This window comes from Garra rufa, chromosome 1 (assembly GCF_049309525.1).
Source record: "Garra rufa chromosome 1, GarRuf1.0, whole genome shotgun sequence".
NCBI lineage: Eukaryota > Metazoa > Chordata > Actinopteri > Cypriniformes > Cyprinidae > Garra > Garra rufa.
Window position 1 is genome coordinate 33,031,752 of NC_133361.1, and position 25,519 is coordinate 33,057,270.

General features: G+C 36.5%; 2 protein-coding genes across 2 annotated transcripts; one reads left to right on the forward strand and one right to left on the reverse strand.

Moving 5' to 3' along the window:
• The first annotated feature begins 369 nt into the window (after positions 1–369).
• Positions 370–7,499, forward strand: fam83ga (family with sequence similarity 83 member Ga). The gene is made up of 5 exons (XM_073833278.1): positions 370–961; positions 1,972–2,139; positions 3,622–3,746; positions 3,878–6,587; positions 6,682–7,499. Exons 1-5 carry the CDS (start codon positions 503–505, stop codon positions 7,129–7,131), a joined length of 3,912 nt encoding a protein of 1,303 aa, XP_073689379.1. The 5' UTR covers positions 370–502; the 3' UTR covers positions 7,132–7,499.
• Positions 7,500–12,724: 5,225 nt separating this feature from the next.
• Positions 12,725–25,249, reverse strand: prpsap2 (phosphoribosyl pyrophosphate synthetase-associated protein 2). The gene is made up of 11 exons (XM_073839085.1): positions 25,184–25,249; positions 24,423–24,580; positions 22,442–22,494; positions 22,008–22,074; positions 20,424–20,596; positions 20,199–20,314; positions 18,017–18,072; positions 15,650–15,798; positions 15,487–15,557; positions 15,124–15,270; positions 12,725–13,764 (listed from the first exon to the last, which is right to left on the reverse strand). The coding sequence occupies exons 2-11, from the start codon at positions 24,503–24,505 to the stop codon at positions 13,606–13,608; spliced, it is 1,074 nt and encodes a 357-aa protein (XP_073695186.1). The 5' UTR covers positions 24,506–24,580; positions 25,184–25,249; the 3' UTR covers positions 12,725–13,605.
• Between the last annotated feature and the right edge of the window lie 270 nt (positions 25,250–25,519).

The window sequence follows — 25,519 nt, forward strand, 5'->3', positions numbered from 1 at the left end:
AGCTGTTTATCTGCTTCTTGGATGTTTTCAAAAGTCAAGTTTTAGAACAGAGCAGCCTGCTCTGAAATGCGTTGTTTTGGCTCACTTTTAACCATTTCAAAAAGAAACAGTTATAATTAAGTAATATGCATCAACACATACAGTACAAACTTAAACTTACACGTCTAGAACGACATATCCGCTTATTTTCCATTCAAACGACCACAACAACTACTGAACGGCGATTAGGACAGTGAGTTTGTATAAACGCCATAAAGTTTGTTGGGTTTCACTTACCATTGGTTGATAGCGAGTCATGTGACTGAGGTGTGCAAGTTTACCTGCACTTGCATCTGTGCGTGAACACACACTAATTCTTGACAGGAGCAACTGATGAGCAGAAGCGAGGGAACTGGATCTTACACTGCACGCGTCTGACTTTTGTGTATAGCCTACTAATTAAACGATTTAATCTACGCAAATACATTTTAAATGCTGTTCAAAAAACCGCTGAGTTTAAATAATGGCACTGTCGCAGGTCCAGTGCCTCGATGACAATAACATCAACAATCGCACCAACGAGTCCAAGCCGGACTTCTTCTACAGTGAAGAGCAGAGACTCGCGTTAGAAACACTCATTCATGACGGACAGGACGCCTTTGAGGACTACATCAAAACAAACAACATCCGCTGCTTTCTATCGGACCTTGAACTTGAGAGGATTCTCAACACTGTGGAGGTGTATAGTCCGGGTTCCCCTGATTATACCGCTGAACTGTTCGGGGAAAGTGATGGAGAAGAGATTTCTCTTCAGTACTGGCCTGACCGCTCGGACCGCTCGATCCCACGGCTGGACATCGGGTGGCCGGACAGGGCATCCTACCGCGGAGTGACTCGCGTTCAAGTGTACACTCAGCCCCCTTATGAGGGTCAGTCGCATATTAAAGAGGTCGTTAGAAAAATGATCTCACAAGCACAAAAGGTAGGGGATGAATGTTATATATTATTACCAGTTTGTGTTTTTTGTTGTGACTCACCACTGGTGAAGACACTGACCAAAGTCCAGGGTCGAGATCTACACGTGTTGTCTAGCTCATAAAACAGTCAGATGTCATTATCAGAGCTCTGATCGGTACACCCTCAAGAAAAAAGGGACACAAGTTGTCACTGGAGCAGTACCCTTTTAAAGAGTACAGCTTTGTATTTTATTTACCCCTGAAAGGCACAAATTGGTAACTTAAAGGTACATATTAGTACTTTTTGAAAAGGTAGCTTTTGTACCTTTTTTGAAAGTGTAGGGATGGGCAATGCTGAAACTTTGGACTTTTGACAGTTATGAAGTAAAATTATAAAACACTTCTTACAGGCCCTAAACCACAAACCCAGTCATAATGGTAATTTTTTAAAATGAGATTTATACGTTTTCCACTGATATATGGTTTGTTATGATATGACAATATTTGGCTGAGATACAACTGAAAGTCTGAAATTGGAGGGTGCAAAAAATCAAAATATTGAAAATCGTCCTTAAAGTTGTCCAAATGAAGTACTTCGCAATGCATATCACTAATCAAAAATTAAGTTTTGATATATTTATAGTAAGAAATTTACAAAATATCTTGATGGATCTTTACTTAATATCCTAATGATTTTTGACATAAAAGGAAAAGTCATTTTGACCCATACGATGTATTATTACTTATTGCTACAAACATACCCGTGCTAGTTACAACTGGTTATTAATTAATAAAATAACATTCTAATGCAAGTTTTCAAATCTTAAGAAATGTAAATTAAATCTCTTGGGAGGCAATTTTGGACCCCACAGGGTATTTTTTCAATAGCCCTCAAGTGTTCCATGCACTTTTCCAGATCGTCTGTTTAAGTTTTTCAAGGATGACCAGTTTTTTTCATCATTTCATGAATTATCATTACCAGTATGATAGATATCACACAGTTCTTGTTTTTTTATGAATACTTGTCCCTTTACAGGTTATTGCAATTGTCATGGACTTGTTCACGGATATTGACATCTTCAAAGATCTCCTGGATGCAAGCTACAGGCGGAAAGTCTCCGTGTACATTATGTTGGAGACGACCGGAGTGAAGCACTTCCTGAGAATGTGTGAGAAAGCAGGCATGCACACTGGACACCTCAAGGTATGTCACAATTCATATTCTAAACTCATTTTGGCCTGCAATTTGAGAAGATTTATTAATGATTCATTAGCAGAAAAGAAACATCTGATTATTAAAAGCCTGCAGTTTAATGAGCAGAAACAACCCACTGAGAGATAACTTTTGGAACATGCAGTACTTCAAATCAGAAAATCTCATTTTCAAACAGCTTGAGGCAACTATGAGCACTTAGGACTCTTGACACTTTTCTGTAGAGACAGAAACAGATTTCTGCTGATGATAGAAAGTTTTGCAACACATTTCTGAAATGACATAGAATCCTAGATTGCATCTGAAGATGGTAAGAGATTTGTTTTAAAGAAATTAAATGTATGTAGTGTTTATATACAATAAAACATGATTTATCTGTACAAAATGTATTTTAAACATTCCATTTAGATGTTCTGTTATATATATATATATATATATATTTATAACTTTTTATGTGAATCATTTGACCTGAATATTTGCAATATTAGCTTCTGTCTGTGTATCATCGAAAGGCACCTCAAAAATAAAAGGCATTTGCAGATCATAATGGGTCATCTTGAGTTATGAACACTCTCATTCAAAAGGATAGTTCACCCAAAAATGAAAATTAACCCGTGACTAGGATTACTCAAGCCATCCTAGGTGTATATGACTTTCTTCTTTCAGATGAATACAATTGGAGTCATAATAAAAAATGTTCTGACTCTTCCAAGCTTTATAACGGCAGTGAATGGGTGTTAAGATGTTTATAGTCTAATAAAGCGGAAATACACCCATCATAAAAAATACTCCACTTTTATTACAAATTTCCTTATATAAAACTATATAAACTAATTTCTAGCTTCTGCTAACTGTCGTACACGTGTTCACGAGAGAGTGGCGTTTCAGCAGATGATGTATGACGTAAGCGGACACCATGATGAACATAGAAGTGCAGTGGAGAGAGCAAAACAAAACATTGGTGACGAATTAGAAGTAGAAAACAAGGATTTAGAAAGAAAAATATCAGAGGATTTCAATAAAAGCCAAGAGGAGACTGGTTTTCCTTTGCTGTAAACAAAACTTGGTTCTTGCAAGATTCTCACCGAAGCATATGCTACACCTACGTCCCACATCTTTCGCTGGTTAGCGGAAGCTAGAGATTACGATTTCTAAAGGTTTAAATACGAATATTTTTCTTACATAAACGCATCAATTCACTTTAGAAGGCCTTCATTAAACCCCCAGAGCCGCGTGGAGTACTTTTTATGATGGATGGACGTATTTTATTGGACTTCAAAATCTTAGCAGACATTCACTGCCATCATAAAGTTTGGAAAAGCCAGGACATTTTTAAAAATAACCCCAATTGTATTCGTCTGAATGAAGAAAGTTATATTTCATTGGCCTCTCATTTCTCCAGGTAGTAAAGAGTCTTTGACTTTTTTAATATATATTAATTGAAGTTATATGCCATGGATTTTTTTCCCTCAGAACCTAAGAGTGAGCAGCATCAGAGGCGCAGAATTTTTCAGCCGATCCTCAAAAAGAGTGTTTGGAAGCCAAAGCCAGAAGTTTATGTTTATTGATGGTGACAAAGCAGTCTCAGGGTCATATAGGTAAGTCCGGTCAACCCTGTTTAACAAGATCAGTCTTAACCTAATTCATGATTCTAGTACATTCGAAATGCATCCATAAATATATTGATTAAAGTAGTCGTTACAATTAAAAATGTGTTCTTTGCTTTCAGCTTCACATGGTCTGCCTCTAGACTGGACAGAAATCTCATCACGGTTCTCACAGGCCAAGCAGTCGACGCGTTTGACTTATTGTTTCAGGACATGTATATGATATCTAATAGAGTGAGTCTAAGCAAAATTAATCTGAGCAGTGAGCCTGAACTGTCAAGTGAGTTCCTCCCTCAAGTGGTACCCACTCTGTTTCCCTCAGCCACCACAGCACTCAAGCTCATTAACCCAAAATACTCTCTAGTCTCCAACTGTGCTTTCAATACCAACGGACCTGTATCTGACCAGAGAAGTGCCAAGAACAGCACTTTCAAGAATCAGACGGAAGTCATCAAACTAATTAAAGACACACCAGCGGTGCCACCGATTCACCCGGGACTGCTCAACCTGCAAAAGGCCAACATGATCAATTATGTGCCGACCTGGCCTGATCCGGAACCACAGAGTGATGTCATTGGTTTCATTAACATAAGAGACTACAACAAGCCATTGCAAGCTCACCTAACACGTTCAGAACTTTTTGAAGTTTCTCAAGCCATCCGATTCAAGGATTCTTTATCTCTGAGGGCTTGTCCTGGACCTACATTCCAAACTCCTTCTGATCCCAAAGCTCCAGCTCAGAAACAAACATCAGGTGAAGTGAAGAAGAATTTTGATCAAAATCAACATCAAAGAAGCAGCCGGAGTGAGAATCTTATCTCGACTTTGGAGAAGCCAGAAGCTGTGCATGTGCTTGCCTGTAAAAAAGTAAATAAAGAGCAACTAGGTGTGATGGGAAAAGAACAGAGAAAATACATTAATACAGGGAAAGACTTTATCAATACAATTTCATCTGTCTCTCAAGATGATACTCTGAAACCTCTGAACTGTCCTGCCCAAACCTCAGATGGTCTTGACTTGAAATCATCCGACAAAAGTCATCATGACTCATTTGCAATCAAAGACACTCCTTCTGTTAAGCAAAGCCAGGATGACCAAGTCAAAAATGATATTGCAACTCAAGAACACGGCGATACAAAACCAATTACAGTCCAAAATGGCTGGAATGGTACACAGACGTCTAACTGTGGCTCCAGCACCTCTTCATTGTCTGAAGAATACTACGAGTGTTTCAGCCCTGTGGCTGAAAATGCATTGGATAATTCAATCCAAACCCGTCAACAAGAGCAGGAAGTTCCTTGTTCGAATTCATCCCCAGCTCAAGACAGTACAGATTTGGATAACAAACAGACCTTGCTTATTCCAAAACTTATAAAAACATCTTGCAGCATTGTTTTCAATTTCTTATCTGCTGACTTCCAAACAAGAGACAAAGGTACCATAATAAATGATAGTAAACTACCAGACAAAGATAGTGAAACCTGCTATGTCTCACAGACTCCTAACAGTTGCTTCAACTCTTTAACTTTAGAGGAATACTTTGAGTGCAGTGATACAGTTGGTTTGAAGTCAGAGACTGATGGTATAGATCATGAAGTGAAACCAAACTCAGTGGAGACGTTAAGCTTGAATGAACAACCACAGGTACTGAAGCCAGTCCTGGAAAATGAGAAGCAATCTGAGCTGAGCAGTCAGAACCTGAAAGAAAATGATTCAGGACAAGAGAAGCCTGAATTTCAACACACACTAGAAATGACAGCTGACAGTTGCCAGGTAGTTTTAAAGTCTGAAGATAAAACCCACACTGGACTGGATGGGGGTGTTCACAGACAAGTACAAGTTACGTCAGAGCCAGTAGAGAGCAAATTGATAAGTAACTCTTTGCAAGAAAATGAGATAAGTGCATCTCTGAAGGTTTCAAAGTCTGTAGTATTAGCCGAGAAAGTTGAAAAAGCACCAATGCAAGGCTTACAACTTGAGGTAAGTCCAGATTTAGTGTGTGAGGAACCTAAAAAACAGCTACTACAGAACATACAACCTGAAGAAAGTCTTGATTTATTGTGTGAGGAAAAGTCTGCACTGGTAGCTGAGAAAGATTCAAAACCAAAACTACAGGATTTAGAGTCTCAAGTAAGTCAAGGTGTAAAGTGTGAGGGACAATCTGTAAAGTTAGCTGAGAAAACTGCAAACCCACCACTGCAGAACTTCCAACCTGAGGTAAGTCTAGATTCAATATTTGAGGAACAATCTGTCCAGTTATCTGAGACTGCTACTAATCTGCCACTACAGGACTCACAGTCTGGGAAAAGTCCAAAACTAAAGCTCAAACCTTCAGAAATGGACTCTATCCCACAATCGGCAACAGACAGTGAATTTAGGAGCTCAATACTGCAAGATAAAGCAGGTGTACCTCTAGAGAAGACCACGGTAACAAAGTCCCAAGAGTTGCCTAAGAGTGAGGAACTGCAAAACCCATTGACGGATTTAGATTCTGGATCAAACCTGAAATCTGAAGAGCATGTGAATGAGCAATTAGAGGATTCTGTCTCTCAAGAGACAGAGCTGAACCATTCTGATCCTGTAAGACCAAGCGCTGCACTGAGAAAAGAAACAAAGATGAGCAAAACTGAGCCTACAGAAACAAAGACTACAAATGATAGGAAATCTAAAGAGAATAAGCTGGGTCATAATGTTTACAATAGGCATAAAAAGGAAACATGTCACCCAACAGCTCTGATTGATGACAAACAAGAAGGGGAACATATTTGTACAAATCAGATGAACAAGAAGCTGCCAGAGGCAAAACCCAAGCTGGAGAGTCAGGTTAGGAAGGTAAGAATTTCTTACTGTACCAAGTGCACAAAACTAGTTTTGAGAACTGGACTAAGAGAAATATCATTAATTAATGTTCTGTTCTTTATCCCAGCAACCACATCAAGCATCTTCCAGAATTCCTATTCAAGCTAGAGGAGGGTTAACTAAGTTACCCATCTGCAAAGCAGACACTAGCAGTCGCTCAATTGGGCTTCGGGCTTCTAAAGCTGGCATGCATAGACATCCACTTGAAAAAACACTGGGGAAGAATAAGCCTAGCATTGCATCATCTCCATCTCTTGAAAAATTGTCCCTAGGAGGAGTTGCTCCAGTTAGGTCAACACAAATTCACCAGAGACCCTCTACACCAAACAGTCCCACCTCTTCCTCGAAAATGCCACAGGTTCAGCTGGTTACACCTAAGATCAAGCAGTCAGACCAGGCAAGCGTTTCCAGGAAACGTTCTGCATCTATAACAAAGTATAGTAGCTCTTCTTCTGGAATTTCCTGCCCAGCACAAGGAAAGAAGCAGGCGATTAAAGGGTCTACGCCAAGCAAGTAGAATAAGGCAACAAACTGTTGTAAACCGATTTCATGAATGTAATGATGTGCAATAGAAAACAAAAATGCTAAAAAGCCACTGGGTTATTTTAGTAAGTAGTATTTTTATTAAACTTTAATTAAACTATATGAGTTGATCTCATATAAAACTGTTTTATTTATTCCATTAAGCCAGTAGAAAGTTAACAAGATTTTCCCAATACAAGTAGGTTTTTCTAAATAACGAATGTGTTGTAAATTTAAGGCACAGGCTTTTAGATAAAGCTTTATGATTGTCCTTAAAGCTGTTAAAATGTAAATAATTTATTGTTCCATTCAGCTTAATGTAAATGATCCATTACGGATCTTATTAAAGCATCACAGTCATCATTTGCATGATATATTATTTCCTGATTACTTTACGGTACACTAAAGGAAACACTGGACATGGGTGCTGTCCACACATTTAGATTAAGGTCAGAGGTTCTTTTAGTTGAAGACTACAAATGCCTAGACTATTTTCTTGTGAAATTACATTTATTGAATTATTAAAATAGACTATCCAGGACTTAATTTATTTGCTTACAGTTGGACTTTACTATATAAAGATGTTTTATCATTGTTGCTTATTGGAGCTTCAAACTGAATTTAACCTAATTACGCACCACACCCTCTTTCAGTTTCGGCTACTTTTTAAGTTATATTTAAGTGACTGTGCGTGATCATGTGGTGTCATCAGCCAATCATCTTTGTCATAATGTGATTCCAGAATGAATCAAATATCATTTACAGGTCACATGGAAAAACAGTTGTGTCCATTATTGGGTGATTGTGTGTAAATATGGCAGAATCATATCACATCTTTTTCTGATGGTGTTCTGGGGCCAGTTTTATAAACCTAGCCTCTGTTAAAGGGATAGTTCACCCCAAAAATTAAATTCTGTTATTAATTACTCACCATCAAGTCGTTCCAAACCCATAAGATCTTTGTTTTAACTTTAGAACACAAATTAAGATATTTTTGATGAAATTTAAAAGCTTTCTGACCCTGCATAAACAGCAATGTAACTCACACATTCAAGGCCCCAAAATATCATAAAGACATCTTTGAAATAGTCAATGTGACATCAGTGGTGCAACCTTTATTTTATGAAGCTACAAGGAAACTAAAATAATGACTTTATTCAATAGTTTCATCTCATCCGTGAGTTTATGCAAGCGCCATGGTACTCTCGTTAAACACGCATAGTTCATTGCACACTGAGTCTGAAATTTTCACACGTTAAAAAATAAATACGACCTCACATTGTGTCAATCACGTTTACACACTGCATCCGAAACTTTTATCCATCATAAAAAAAATTTGGATTGGGTTCAAACAAGCGAACACCAAAATCCAGAATGGTTTTTGATAAGTTGGTCCACTTCGTCTCGCAGAACAAGGTTGGTGTTCTTCTTTTGAATATGTAGCTCCACGAGACCCCGCCCATTGACTTATGTCCTCTGTAGTGGACCTTGTGTTTTCATGAATTTTCTTTGAATTTTTTGAGCTACTCTGTCAAGTCCTGTTGTACTGTGCAGAGGACATCCTGGGCTTTCTAATGATATGTCATTTGATTGGCTGGCATGCTAGGAACCACTTCTTACACTGAATCCAAAATGGCCGACATGCAAATGAGCACATTTTATGGGAAGGACAGAGATATGTAAAATTTAGCTTTTTTACATGTTTTTTACTATTATTATCACATATATATTTGTTTATTAAAGTGTCAGTAACAATACATTTAGCTTTCAAAGCTGTTAAATTGTTTATGTTTCAAAATATCATCCTTTTTTAAATGTCAACTATAGTGGACATCAGGACCATCTTAATGAATGAATGAATGAATGAATGAACTCTGTGGTTCTGCAGAAGGACAATGCACACTAGCAAATTCACTTTTGAATGGTTGAAGAAAAACAAAATGAAGACTTTGGAGTGGCCTAGTAAAAGTCCTGACCTGAATCCTATTGAGATGCCCACAGCATGACCTTAAAAAGGCGGTCCATGCTCGAAAACCCTCCAATGTGGCTGAATTACAACAATTCTGCCAAGATGAGTGGGCCAAAATTCCTGCACAGCGCCGTAACAGACTCATTGCAAGTTATGGAAAATGCTTGATTTCAGTTGTTTTGTTTTTGTTACATAAATGTTGGATTAATATCCCTTTACAGCCATATTCTGTACAGTTTTGTTGTCTGAGTTTGGCTGTCGTTTCGAACTAAAATGGTCCTGTGGTCCACTACAGTGGACATGCTGTAAAATTAAAAATAAAAACAAAACGTAAAAACTCTAAATTGTAGAATTTTTTTTTAACCCAAAGGATGTAGGAAATCACAAAAAAACAACAAAAAAGAGGCACTTTTTTTCTTTGGGTCTCAGGAGGATATCGCTAGCAAAGGATCAAACTGATCCATTGACATCCAAAAGTAAACTTAATCCCACAGCTCCTTAATAAAGAGGTGGAACTCTCCTTCATCTCTATATCTCTGGATTGGATAGACCCATATTTCCTCTTTCTTTCCTTCTTTTGAAGAAGAGAGAGGACAACAAAATCATCTTTACTGCTTGAGTCCATTTTGTATTGTTTTGCGTTTTTTTCTGCAACGGATTAATTAATATGCATCGGACTCGGTGTGCAAGGTTTCTGTGCGTGACAAATTTTTAGGATGACGAATACGAAGAAAAACTGTATTTGAAAATTTTGGACTAAGTGTGCAAGGACCTTTACACAAAAGAATAGAAATCACACTGCTGTCTATGTAGGGTCAAAAAGCTCTCATATTCAGTGTTGGGGGTAAAGCAAACACAAGTTACGTAAAAATATTACTTTATCCAAGTAATGAGTAAAGTAATGCATTACTTTTTAATATCTGAAAATATCTGAGTTACTTTTTCAAATAAGCAACGCCAGTTCCCCCCCCCCCCCAATTTATTGATTAAAAGCTCTCCTGTTCTCATGTTGAGAGAAATTGTAAGATGTTACTTTAGTTCTAGAATAAATGTGAATTGTGCATTAATTCATCTTACTCACTAAAAAACAGATACGGTATGTCTCAAAATGAATGAAAACAGTGAAATTCAATGCAAACCTGCAATAATTAAAAATGTTAAATAATACATATATCCTTTATGTATTTAATCCCATTTTATTAACCGATGTCTTTGCTGCCGACCTTCGATTATCCAATTCATCCATACTAATAAGCAAAAATTACTCAAGATAATCTAACATTTGTTTTCCTTTTTTTTACTGGAAAGTTGACATTTTTTCTTCTGCGGTTTACTGTATAGACGTGAATTTACTTACTTTGCTCTCTAAGCCTGAGGCTTTTGGTGTGACGATGCTTTTACATTTGCCAAAAATAGAACTTTTTATAATAAAAACCAACAAGCAAGCCCTGCTCAGATTTCAAAAGTGACAACGCATTACTATCCATAAAAAGTAACTAAGTAACGCAATTAGTTACTTTTTTAAGGAGTAACTCAACATTGTAATGCATTACTTTTAAAAGTAACTTTCCCCAACACTGCTCATATTTAATCAAAAATATCTTTATCTGTGTTCTGAAGATGAATGAAGGTCTAACAGGTTTGGAACGACATGGGGGTGAGTAATTAATGACAGAATTTTCATTTTTGGTTGAACTTTCCCTTTTAGACAGTGTATTAAGAACTAATGTGTGACCAACTAACAGTTTGCCAAGAGGTACTGAGTTACTTTTTCAAGTAAATGGTAAAACTGTTGCACTACAAACCAGTGTGTTCAGTGTTGCATTAAGATAATACAATAAAATAATATTGCAAGACACACCAATTTGCAATATCAAGCAGCAAAACCACCTTTTTTGTAGCTAAAAATAGCTGGACGCGGATATATACTGGAAGCCAAACCCATAAAATGTACAAATGGTACCGCACCCACTCTTATGTGAAGAAAAAGGTGGATAGAACTTTTTGTTGTAAACAAATTAACCTTCTACAAGAGAAAATAATGGTTTAGACTAACATGAACTTTAATTTTAGCCAGTCCTACAGTTGTTTTCTCAGTAATTTGCTTCTGTTGACAGCTTGTCTCTCTCGAGGCAGACTATTTAAGGCCATGGATCTAGGAACATGTGATATGTGATTTACATGGAAGTTTGATTAGTGATCTAAATGTCCTTCCAGTAAAGTCTACATAAGTTTTATGCTTACAGAGCAGGCAAATAAGGGTCATATCAGCAGCAGCAGCAGCAGAAACAGAAGCAGCAGCAAGGAAATTCAGATAGTTAATGCGACAATGGGCCCATTTGAAATGCCATTTCATAAAGAAGAGCATCACCAAGCTTCACACCCAAACTAAGAACGCTTATAATTAATTGTTTATGATCATAATGTGTTCCAGCCAGTTTAAAGTGGCTTTACATGCACAGTGACATGCAGTTACATAATGAATTTTTTAACCATAATGTTTTGATTCCCTTTGTTCAAATCAAAAGTGAAATCACAGACTTCGATTAGGTATATAATCTTTGATGTTCCACAGAAAATGTAAAGTCACAAGGTTGAGCAAACCATGAGGGTGAGTAAATAATATCAATGAACTATCTAAAGGTATGTTTGAGCGAGCATTTGTGGGCAACACAAGAGACGTAGAGAATCGTTTGCTCGTTGCCCAGCTTTAGTTAAAAATATCTTTAAAGAAGTATTTGCAGGAAAAGAAGAAATAGCAGAGGATTTTTACTTCCTCTTGAAACTAGCAGCAAGATTACGTGGGTCATACATCTTAAGCTTTGTCGAGCGGTGCTTTCCATCACAGAACTTTTTGCTGAAGCAGAGTCTTTGCCATATCCATGTCAGAAGTGTTTTCTGCCCTCAGGGCTCTGGAATCATTATGCAAACAGAAACATTATCTTCTAACTCGCTGCAGCTTATCTGTGCCATTTAATGAAATGAATAGAACTGTAGGGAATATCTTTGAATAAACTTTAAAAACTCAAACTCTTTTATTTTCCGTTACTCCGAAGGAACTCAATGAGAACAGTATGCAAATTGAAGTTAATACTAGATAAAGAGAACTTTTGAGAGAGGATTTTCTCCAAGTCTGCTTAAAATACGTTAAGTTACACATTTTGAACTCCCTGAAATCGAACCTGTGACCTTGTTGCAAGAGTACTTTGGGTTGCCAGGTTTTCAAAACTAGCCCACTCGCGTTCCAGGGTTTAAAAACACGGTTTTTGGAGTAAAATTAGCTTTCCAGTGGCTTAATATCACGTTATTTGGGTCGCTTCAATCCTTGTACACGTTAAAAACAAACGTCAGCAGTGTTAAGGAAGAGGAATTTGGGGTTCTGTGAAGTTGACTGCCCTCTGTTGGCTAATTATTTTGGCTAACTTTGAAGTAAACCGCTCGGCCAACATTACAAAGATCGCAAAGCCAGTGAACTGCATGTGCTTTAAGTCTAAAGTGGACCAACATTGTACAACAAACGGGAAAATCTAGTTCTGACAACCTGGTTGTCAATCTAATCTTAGCCAGCCTGAGAAAAGGGTGGATCATTAATTAAACAACGCACACAATTGACATCAGATAGTCTTCAAGTTGTTTATTCATTGTCATCAAGTGCTGAGAATAAATACAAAAGCCTGAAATATTAGTTACATAACAAAAACCCTGCATTTCATTTGAAAATGAGTTGTTCTCAGAGGCAAGATATTTAGAAACTCTGGCCACTATGACCACATTTATGAGGCAGAGATGCTTCCATAGTCCCGTTATTGGCAAAAACAAATATAAGCTCTCACATTGAAGTGTTAGTACAAGAATCTAGCAGGAGAAACATCCAACCAAGCACATTAAGCTGTAGATCTTAAGCGCTATATTCTAAGTCTAAGAATGTACCTTGAATGAAATAATTCTGGATTTTAACATCAGCACTAGCCAGCATTACCACACAAATAACACAGAAACAACTAGTGGCACAATAATTACACAAAGTCATGAGGCACTGACACTGATATGTCACAGCATAGATTTCATTCATGGTAACATTTTGTAATTGTTGGCCACAAAGTGGAGTTGTTCATTCATTAATTATTAAAAACCAAAAATAGAGCAGATCTATGAATAAAAGAACTAAAGACAGTTTTAACATCCAGTGGTCCTTCTTTTAAATCAGGTACTTTAAATCTTAAATAAAAGTGCCAATATTTCTGATCAAGAGGTGGAGTATTCCTGCTCTTCAATCCTCTGAACCGTTCACATCAGCATTTTAGGGCACTGAACTCTTGTAACATTGCAGAACATCCTGGTTCTTTGAGCTCACAGTTATTTTTTTTAAATATTACACGTACAACAAGGAAAAGCAGTTATGATAACTGACAAAAAATAAAATTGAAAATGATACAGGCAATAGAGACAGAAATGTCTTGACCTCTTTGCACGCGTTATGACTATTTGTACATGAGCCTGTTAGTCATCCATGCCAATATTACGAAACAGGTAAGACATGGATTCTCCGTTGTGGATGCGTCGAATGGCTTCTGACAGGATCATGCTGATATCCACCGTCTTGATTTTGGGACACTGGAGTTTTTGGATCTCGTGTGGAATGGTGTTGGTGACAACGACCTGTACAGAAAGACATTGCAAAATCAGTACTCACGACAACACATTTGTCATTCTTAAAGGGATAGCTTACCCAACAATAAAAAAATTATGTTTATTTGCTTACCCCCAGGGCATCCAAGATGTAGGTGACTTTGTTTCTTCAGTTGAACACAAACAAAGATTTTTAACTCAATCAAAAGTAGCAGTCTGTCAGTCATATAATGGCAGTCAATGGCATCCACGGCTTTGAGAGTCATAAAAACAGGACGATTGGACATTGCGGTGGATCAGAGGTAAAAAAATTATATAAATACTGTTCAGTTTCTTGCACAGACTGATTGTTTTGTGTGTTAAGACCTCAATGTATCATTACAAGTGGCAGGGTTTAATTTGGTTTTGTCTGTGTATGTTTTTTTGACTCTCAAAGCTGTGGATCCCATTGACTGCCATTATATGACTGACAGACCTCAACGGTTTGAGTAAAAAATCAGTTTGTGTTCTACTGAAGAAACAAAGTCACCTACATCTTGGATGCCCTGGGGGTAAGCAGATAAACATCAAATTTTCATTTTTGGATGGACTATCCCTTTAAAGGAAAAGTACACTTCCAGAATAAAAATGTCCTGATCATTTTTTCACCCCCATGTGCTCCAAGATGCTTTTCTGTCTTCAGTCGCAAAGAAATCAAGGTTTTTGAGAAAAAACGTTGCAGATTTTTCTCCATACAGTGGACTTCAATGGGGATCAACGGGTTGAAGTTCCAAATTGCAGTTTCAAAGTGCTCTACACGATCCCAGCCAAGAAATAAGGGTCTTCTTTAGCAAGAAGGATTGGCAATTTTCTTGAAACAAAAAAAAATGTATATACTTTTTAAACACAAATGCTCGTCTTGTATTGGAAAGTTCACATGCGATACTGTACTGTACTGACCCAGTGTTTACAAAGCAAACATACAAAGAAAGTCAAACAACCTAGAGCAAAAAAGGTAGAACAACGATGTTGGACGATTTTGAAGTTGGAGAAGAAATTATGATGGAGTTTTTTTTGTCCTATCCTACCTTTTTGAACCAAAGTACACAGACGAAGAACTAACTGTGCTTGACCTTTTACAACATGACTATGTAATGTAATGATGTTTTTTTTTTTTTTTTTTTTTTTTTTAGAAAATTACTCATCGTTTTACTAGATAAGACCCTTATTCCCTGGCTAAGATTGTGTCGATCCATTTGAAGCTAAACCTTAAAATGTTCTGTCTTTGCGACTGAAGACAGAAAGACATGAACACCTTGGATGACGTGGGGGTGAGTAAATTATCAGACAATTTTTATTCTGGAAGTGAACTTCTCCTTTAGCCTGAAAATACAATGAAGCTGTGATGACCTCATCTATGGCTGACTCCTCTATTAGCCGAGGGGCATCTGAGGAGAGGATTCCATGAGTGGCCATGACGAAGATCTTGTAAGCACCTCTTTCTTTCAGAGTATCAGCTGCTGCTAGAAAACTGTCAACATCGTCAATGATGTCATCCTTAAAAGAAAAAAAAAAAGGATTAGAAGAGGGACGAATTAAAAAAAGAGCACCTTAAACAATAGAAACCATTAAAAAAAAAAAACATTAATTGAAATAAATTTACCGAAAATAAAATTATTGTAAAAAAATAAATTCTCATTCAAAATATTAACAAAAACTATAATAATACATCAATGACACTAAAATAAGACATTCAAATCATCTTGAACTCACCACTATGATGGCAATTCGTCCACCTACATCTCCGACCACAGTTATTGGGGGTTTTTCTTTGGGAATTAGCACTGTGCAAAAAACAACAACAACAACAACCATATGGAATAGGATGAAAACAATAAAACAGACTGCGTTGAGTTTTCTGAGGTGAGATTCTTACATGGTATCTCTAGGCTTGGATGAATGGCGCCACTGTTTTTGACAGTGGGAGGGGAATGACGTCCATCCACCAGGTCAGATTCAGCATCCTGAGCTTCACCGTGGATCACAGCGATGCCCAGCCGCAACCTTTCAGCGAACGACTGGGCCCTGTGAAAGCAAAGACAAAGAACTTGTTTACAGTGTTTTTGTCATGTGGCTCTATGGAAGCGTTTTGACACAAACCAAGGCCGTCCACATCTCCAAATAAATCTGGGTGCACAATGAAAATTAGAGGATGAACGCTAAGTAGAAAATTAGTCAAAGCATCTGACAAAGGCCATTTAAAGGCACAATAGTTTTCGCCGCAAGAGGGCACATATTCAAAACAAACAAAGAAACAAAGGCGTACTTTGATGACGCTGTGATAGAGTGTGGAATCATGGGAGTTGTCTTCATCCCCACAGCCGATGAAATCTGTCGGGACTTGGGCAGAAATCATGTTCAAGGATGAGCTAATGTATTCAAGACTTATTAAGGTCAGTGTAGTATGAAGCGGGGGGGCTGAAAGTCATGAAAGCGAAACAAGGACACTGAAGCGATTGCTAATGAAGGATGAGTGTGATACTCCTTCTGGTCATGCGCATGTAGAAAAAAAAGTAGTGCTGTTTTATCATTCTAGATACATTTAAATGTGTTGAAAGTTCTGTTATAATGCTATTTCTGTGTGTTCGTCACCTGTCTAATAAAATGCATAACTAAAGTGTCTTTGGGGTTTCCATGTTTTCTACTAAATAAAACCAGGAAATCGAGAGTGAATGACGACACTGGCAGGCGACGCAAACGTAATAAACAATCACACGATCCGTTACACTAGTTAAAATTGCTTATTTTTTATTTAAACAATCTTCGAAAAAATTGGGATAATGTAAGTACACAGGTCAGCTAAATATATAACACTTTAGGATATTTTAATAAAAAAAAAAACTAACATATTGTGCCTTTAAGATGCTGTGTATCTGTATACATCCACATTCTGCTGTAAATATTACTCTAAATCCTGGCAATGGAGCAGTTTCCAAATAATCAGCCCACTTTTGTCCAAGACTACTTTCGAAAACACTGCAGACCCCAGTTTTAGTTAGAAAACTCCAGGGTTGTGTTTCAGTGTAAACAGACCAAAACCAAAACTGTTAAACTGCAAAGTAAAAAAAACACCCCAAGGAATTACAGTCAATTTCATTAAGGAAAGGAAAAGGAAGGAAAGGTGACGTGTGACCAAGTATGCTGTTTCATACTTAAAATTTGTGCTCTGCAGTTCACCCATCCAAGTGCACACACACAGCAGTGAGTAGTGAACACACACACACACACACGGTCAGCCAATGAACTCAAACCCGCAACCTTCGGGTTACAAGTCTGACTCTCTAACCATTAGGCCGCAACTGTCCCCTATGGTTACTTCTCTTAAATTAAAACATCCTTGATGACGTATGCAGCCTGAATGGTCATGTGACATGCATTTTCGGTTGTGTAGTGTAGACGGAGATCGTTTCAGAAAGTGAAAACAGCAGTGTAGACGAGGTCCGTTTTCATTTTCAACGTTTTAAAATGAAAACACACAATTGTAAACAAGGCCTTATTCAAAACAACGGTCTACCATGCAGTCTGTTGAGAAAACATACTCTGCCAGCACATGGATATAGAAAAAATATACTCTGCCACAGTGTTGCCAAGTTGGGATACTTTCATACTGCTGCCTCGGGTTGTTTTTCATGTCCGTGGGTTGAAGCGACCCCAATAATGTATTATTTAGCCCCTGGATTTCTAATTTTACCAGAGAAACCCCACCACAAAATGTGTATTTTACCCCCTCGAAATGCGATTGGGCTACTATTGAGTGGCAATTGGGTGGGTTTTGTTGTGAAAACCTGGCAACCCTGCTCTGCCAAAAAGGGATACGATAACCATCTGATAAGCACAATTCTCATGAAGTTTTTCATTTACTTTCCAAATTAAAGCATGATTTTATCTCTTCGGATGCATGACTGTTAAAATGACCAAACATAGCAGTAAGAACGAAATATTGATAGTTAGAAGCATCACCTCTCACCAACTCAGCATCATGTTCGCACAGCGCCACCCAATGGATACAGTTGTTACCAGTGATTTCAGTGAGGGATTTGGTGGGAAAGGATAATTCACTTGTGCCTACAGCAGGTAAAGGTGAGGAGGTATTTTAATATTATCACTTAAAGAATTGATACTGAACTAGTCCATCATTCCTGCAAGTATCTAATTCTTAGGTCTGTGGATCTTTTCCTAGTTTTGTTTAGGTCAACATAGCTAATCTACTGACATGACATGCAAAAGCAAGATGTGACTTCACCTTTTGGCTGATGCTGGAGATTTGGCCACAATTACAGCATTTCTGTAGTCAGGAATCTGTACACAGAAAAACACCCAATATTAAAAATATTAAAGGGGTAGTTGAAATAAAACTTTGTCTTCTTTTTGTGCACAAAAAGTACTCCTGTAGCTTCACAAAATGAAAGTTGAACCACTGATGTCACATGGACTATTTTAACAATGTCCTTACTACCTTTCTGAGCCTTGAATGTGTCAGTTGCGTTGCTGTTTATGCAGGGTCAGGAAGCTTTTAATCAAAAATCTCTTAATTTGTGTTCTGAAGATGAAGGTTTTACGAGTTTGGAACGAAATGAGTCTGAGTAATTAATGACAGGATATTCATTTTTGGGTGAACTATCCCTTTAAAGGAACACTCCACTTTTTTTGTACATAGGCTAATTCTCCAACTCCCCCCGAGTTAATAAGTTGATTTTTACCGTTTTGAAATCCATTCAGCCGTTCTCCTGTTCTGGCGATATCACTTTTAGCATAGCTTAGCATAGATCATTGAATCCTATTAGACCAATAGCATCGCGTTCAAAAATGACCAACGAGTTTCCATATTTGTTGTATTTAAAACTTGACTCTTCTGTAGTTATATCGTGTACTAAGACCGGCGGAAATGCAAAGCTGCGAGTTTCTAGGCCGATAAAATTAGGAACTACACTTCCATTCCGGCGTAATAGTCAAGGAAGTTTGCTGCCGTAATATGGCCGAAGCAGGCGGAGTATTATCAGAAATGAGTTCCCAGCTAGTTTAGCATTTGCACATGTGCTGCGTGGTATTACTGCTCCTGCTTCAGCCATATTACGGCAGCAAACTTCCTTGACTATTACACCGGAATGGGAGTGTAGTTCCTAATCTTATCAGCCTAGAAAATTGAAGCTTTGCATTTCCACCGGTCTTAGTACATGATATAACTACAGAAGAGTCAAGTTTTAAATAGGACAAATATCGAAACTCGTTGGTCATTTTTGAACGTGATGCTATTGGTCTAATAGGATTCAATGATCTATGCTAAGCTATGCTAAAAGTGATATCGCCAGAACAGGAGAACGGCTGAATGGATTTCAAAACGGTAAAAATCAACTTATTAACTTGGGGGAGTTGGAGAATGAGCCTATTTCCAAAAAAAGTGGAGTGTTCCTTTAAGGCGAGACACTGCAGGTGAATAGGGTAAAAAAATTATCTAATACTTATCACCTTACTTACCCAGTTAATTGATTACATTGATTATTGCAAAAAAATTTTGTATTACAAGTTTTCTAAAATGTTAGGTTTACATATGCAAATGAGGCATTATTTAATGAAATATTCACTAATTTGCATACATTTCTAGTACAAAAATATAAACACTGGATGAGGACATATCAGAGTCAAATGTTTTTACAGAGGGGATTAAGGGTATCTCATTTTTTCACTCCATAATAAAAAAAAAACTTGAGCAGACAGAAAACAATGTATTTTTTTTACCATTTTTGGTGGAATAAAATATTGTATAAAATCAAGCAAATTATATATGAACAAATCCATCTGTAAAAACCTTCAGGATATAGACAGGAATAAAAATGTAAAGTTTGATGTGTGGAAGTGCTACTCAAGTGGAGATTTATAGCTCAGTATAGGAGAAAAAAATAATTTTGAGAAAACCGCCTTTAAAAATATGGATTGTAATTGAAATCCATTGACACAAACAGATGAAGTGCTATAAAAGAAACACTTAACAGTGTCTTTTGGGTGTTTTACTTTCCACTAGTTTGAAAAACACCTTATGAGACACCAAAAAGCCCAAAACCTCAAACTTGACAGGTGCCCCCTTAAAGAAGAGGTAGACATATACACATATATCTCACACACACAGAGTCACAGCTCATTACTAACTAATGCAGATGACCTTCCATCAGCGCAAGAGAGAAAATGTTCATGAATAAAAAATGAATGCATAATCGAGTGGAAGAACTTGTGCAGAGAAATATCAACGTCAGTTAAATCCAGTTTCTGTCCTGCTTTCTATTTTTGAGCAAACGTAGCTGTTGACATTCACAAGTGAAACGGACCGCCTCGTAATTCAAACTGAAGGCTTTGAAAAAGACAAACAGGAAGAACAACTATCTACACATATATGCAAATGACATCTACACAAGCGTTACGCAAGGACCTACTTCTTCCTGGATGTACTGCAGCAGGAATGGTGAGGCCCGGAGATTGTCCACTGGAATGTTGAAGAAACCCTGGATTTCCTTTTGATGCAAATCCATAGTAATGAGATGAGTCAGACCTGCTCACAATGAACAGAACCGACAGACAAAGCAAATGAGTTGGAGGACTAGAATATCCTTATAAACCCAAAACGAAGGGATGATTTAGTCTCGGATGGACTCATTCACCTGCTTTACACATCATTGAGGCAAGTAGTTTAGAAACGATGGAGCCTCTCTTCCTCATTTTGCACTGTTTGCTGTAGGGGAAATAGGGAATGACGCCGATGATGTTTCGAGCACAGGATGTCCTGCAGGCATACACCATAATGAGCAGCTCCATGATGGTGGTGTTAACATCCCTGCAGGAAGGAAGAACAGTTTTAAAGATCGGGATTTAGGAAACCTAATTTGCATACATGGAGATTTGTGTATTTAACATCAGTATTAATGTCAAACCGAGGGTTAATTTGCACGATTTGCATAATTCAACATATTGGCTGGGAGGGGTTTGAGCTTTTAAAATAAAGCAAGTTTCTAGAAGCAAAAAAAAATATGATTTTGGAAATATTATTATTATTTTTTTTTTTTTAAAGTTGATTATGGTTGCAATGTCACTCAAAGAACGTTTCCCATTTAGTCAATTTTATTCTACCTTACATTAAACTTTTTTTTTTTTGGTAAAGTATCTGAATGTTTTTTTTTAGAAAGCCAATATTCGTTTATTACAGTACACTGTTATTACAAATAACTAAACTCTAAATTACACTGTTATTGTTCATTTTTCTTATTTGAGAAAAAAATATATATACACTGCTGTTCAAAAGTTTGTGATCAGAAAGACTTACAATGTTTTTAAAGAAGTCTTTTCTGCTCATCAAGATTTATTTGATCAAAAATACAGAAAAAAACAGTAATATTCCAAAATGTTATTACAATATAAAATAAAGTTTTCTGTTTTAATGTACTTTAAAATATAATTTATTCCTGTGATGCAAAGCTGAATTTTCATCAGCCATTACTCCAGTCTTCAGTGTCACATGATCCTTCAGAAATCATTAAAATATGCTGATTTATTATTAGAATGATCTACGCTGGCAACAGTTGTGCTGCCAAATATTTTTTTTAAACCCGTTTTATTTCAGGGATTCTTTGATGAATAAAAAGTAAAAAAAAAATACAGCATTTATTAAAAATATAAGTATTTAAGTCTTTTTCCTGTCACTTTTTTATAAACTTAACACATCCTAAGAATAAAATTCTTAACCTCAGACTTCTGAACAGTAGTGTATATTGTTAGAATAGACTTATATTTTGTACAAATGCTGTTCTTTTTAACTTTTTATTCATCAAAGAATCCTGAAAAAAGCATCACAGTTTCCAAAAAAATATTAAGCAGCACAACTGTTTCCAACATTAATAATAAATCCGCATATTAGAGTGATTTCTGAAGGATCATGTGACACTGAAGACTGGAGTAATGATGCTGAAAATTCAGCGTTGCATCACAGGAATAAATTAGATTTTAATGTATATTCAAATAGAAAAATATTACTTTACATTGAAATAATATTTCACAATATTGCATTTTTTAATGTATTTTTGATCAAATAAACGCAGCCTTGATAAGCATAAGAAAATTCTTTAAAAACATTAAAAATCTTACTGATCCCAAACCTTTGAACAGCAGTGTATATCTGGGACGGCATGAGGGTGAGTAAATGATGAAAGAATTTTCCTTTTGTCATAGAATATCCCTTTAAGGCTTCTTACTTGCAAACGGTTTGGATGATGAAAACATCTTTGCCACGCACAGACTCTTCTATTTGGACCCGTGTTTCTGTGGGGAAAGATATGTTGCTTTCATTTTTTTATGGTCTAGAGTAAACATTTAACTTTATAAAACAGACTGGCTGTTTAAAGTTTGCACAAAGACTTAACTGTGCATGGAATGCTGGGAGAATTCTATCAGAGTGTCTGTATGTGGGAGTGCAAGCATATCTCTATTTCAAAATATGCAAGCATGACCCAAAACAAAGACTGTCAGTTTAATTAGTCAACAGTAGCTCAGATCCCTGATCTGTTTTGTCTACTCTCCCCAGCATGCCATGCAAAGAATGAACATGCACTACAGCAGCGGCCACAGCCATGGTTAGTGAAGATACGCAGATATTTAACAGAAAGTTGAGATGAAAACAGGCCTTCACCTCTGTTAGCTTCTTGATAAACCTGCACCTTTCCAAGCTCCACACCCAACCGCCTGCACAAGAACAAAAATTCAAGGGAACGTGATGCAAGACAACAGCTTAAACACACAACAGAATTCATTAGTATTTGACACACAAGTTACAACAGAAATTGTTGTTTATTCTCTGAATAGAGGTCAAATCTACACAGATGGAGCTGTCCCAAATCATATTTTACCACAAAATCAGAAAGACAAAAAAAAACAAAAAACAAACAGAAAATGTACATAAAGAAAATGAAGCCCAGTTGTGTAAAATAATATTGCCACTACCAATATTATTTTATATATTTTTTTAAAGACATCTCTTCTGCCCACCAAGCCTGCATTTATTTGATCCAAAGTACAGCAAAAACAGTAAAATTTTGAAATATATTTACTATTTAAAATGACTGTTTTCTGTTTGAATGTATTTACAAATGTTATTTATTCCTGCGATTTCAAAGCTGATTTAGGATCATTTAGCATCAGTACTCCAGTCTTATGTGTCACACGATCCTTCAGTAATCATTCTAATATGCTGATTTGCTGCTCAATAAACATTTATTGTTACTAATATTTAAAACAGTTGAGCACATTTTTTCAGGATTTTTGGATGAATAGAAAGATCCAAAGATTTTCATTTATATAAAGATTATTTACCATTCAAAAGCTTTTGGGAAAGAAATTATAGAAATGAATACTTTTATTAGGAAGGATGATTTAAATTGATCAAAAGTGATGATAAAGACATTTGTAATGTTACAGATATTTGTATTTCAGATAAATACTGTTCTTTTGAAATTTATATTAATAAAAAAAAACCTGAAAAAAATACACTCAGTTGTTTTTTGAGCAGTAAATAAGCATATTAGAATGATTTCTGAAGGATCGTATGACTAAAGTAATGATCCAAAATTTAAGCTTTAAAATCACAGGAATAAATTTACAATATATTCAAACAGAAAACGTCATTTTAAATAGTAAAAATATTTCAAAATTGTACTGTTTTTGCTGTACTTTGGATCAAATAAATGCAGGCATGTTAAGCAAAAGAGACTTCTTTAACAAACATTAAAAATCTTACTGTTCAAAAACTTTTGACTGATAGTGTATGTTATTTATTATATTATTTAAATTAGATTGTTTTCATCTCATGCCTGCAAAACAGCATAATTTTATTTGGTCGTTTTACAGCAACCAAAAACAGGGCAGAATGAGTTAAAATCTTTAATTAAATTAAATTAAACATATTAAACTAAAAGCAGTTTGACAAATACGATCGCATTTATTTACATACATATACACACAAATATAAACATTTTTGAGATTGAGATTCATATGTCATGTAAAAGCTGCATAAATAAGCTTTCCACTGATTGTTAGGATAAGACAACATTTGGTTTAAGATACAAATATTTAAAAATCTGGAATCTGAGGGTGCAAAAAAATCTAAATATTGAGAAAATCACCTTTAAAGTTGTCAAAATAAAGTTCTTAGCAATGCATATTACTAATCAAAAATTACATTTTTTTTTACATTTATAATAGGGAATTTATAAAATGTCTTCATGGAATATGATCTTTACTTAATTCCCTGATGTTTTTTTGGCATAAAAGAAAAATCAATAATTTTGACCTATACAATGTATTTTTGGCTATTGCTACAAATATACCTGTGCTACTTAAGACTGGTTTTGTGGTCCAGGTATATAGACAGACAGACAGACAGACAGACAGACAGACAGACAGACAGATAGATAGATCATGGTTATACCTCTTACTATTTTCTAAACTGTTGAATGGCAATTCACTTGCATGATATTTCAATTAATTAAAGATACTAAAAAAAAAACCTTGATTTGGTAACCACTCAGATTTGCTCGTTTGGAAAATGAATGTCTTTCCGCTGTTTCCTAACAACATAAATAGTCCATTATAGTGGACCTCCAGTGGTAACTTACTCGGCTATCCTCCTCCCCAGCTCTCTGCTGGAGGGGTTGGAGTTGGCCGTGAAGATGACCAGTCCTCCTTTGGCGGCGCTCATGTCCTGTGGTTTGGTGTCTACCTCTAGGGACTCAGGCAGTGGCTCCCTGGGCACCCAGGCACTGCTGAGCCCTTCCTATTAACAGGACCACAGGCACACAGTTAGTTAAACACCTGACACTTCCTGTAAGAACAAAGGGAGGATGCCATGTTTACACACACACACACACACACACACACACACACACACACACACACACACACACACACACACACTCACTCACTCACTCACACACACACACACACACACACACACAACGCGAAATGTGCAGACAGACACGGATGACTAACTGCCGACACATAACTACAACAGCATAAAAGTGACTTCTGAGTCTGCGCGATCGTGAATCACGATTCGTGACTAGTGAACTTAATTAATTAACCAGCCTGTCATAACAAAACAGTACTCGAAATCCACAACACAATGAGGACTGACAGAAATGAGGACTGACAGAAAACACGACTGAGGGTAAACGGTCACGTCAATGTTCAAATGTGTGCAAAAACACAAATATTATGCTAAAAAGTTAGCCCATTACATTTGTATGGCTGCTAAGCTAACTAGACCATTTATCCCATCAATAATGGAAAAGATGATAACAGCTACATTCATATCAGCGTAAGATAATTTGTCGTATGGGTTTGATGACGTAAATTTAAAAAAGTGGCCAAATCTCACCAGTTTGATCTTTTAATCGATCCCTTCGCGTGGTTTACTGTATCACTTGCAACAATAATGTGAACTTTGCCACCCTCGAAAAATACCCAAGATGGCCGACAGACTCACAGCTTTTCAAAATAAAAGTCACCTTTTTATTAATTGTAAAACATTACAAACTAATTGACAAGGCACGTTGTTGGCTTTTTTTTTTTTTTTTGAACGAATGAATGATTGAATGAATGAATGAACAATTAATGAAACAAATGAGTCACCGCTTGTTCAAAACAAAAAAGTACACTTTAGGTAACTTTTCAAAAGAGTACTTCTTACAGAAATAATGTATTTTACATTTAG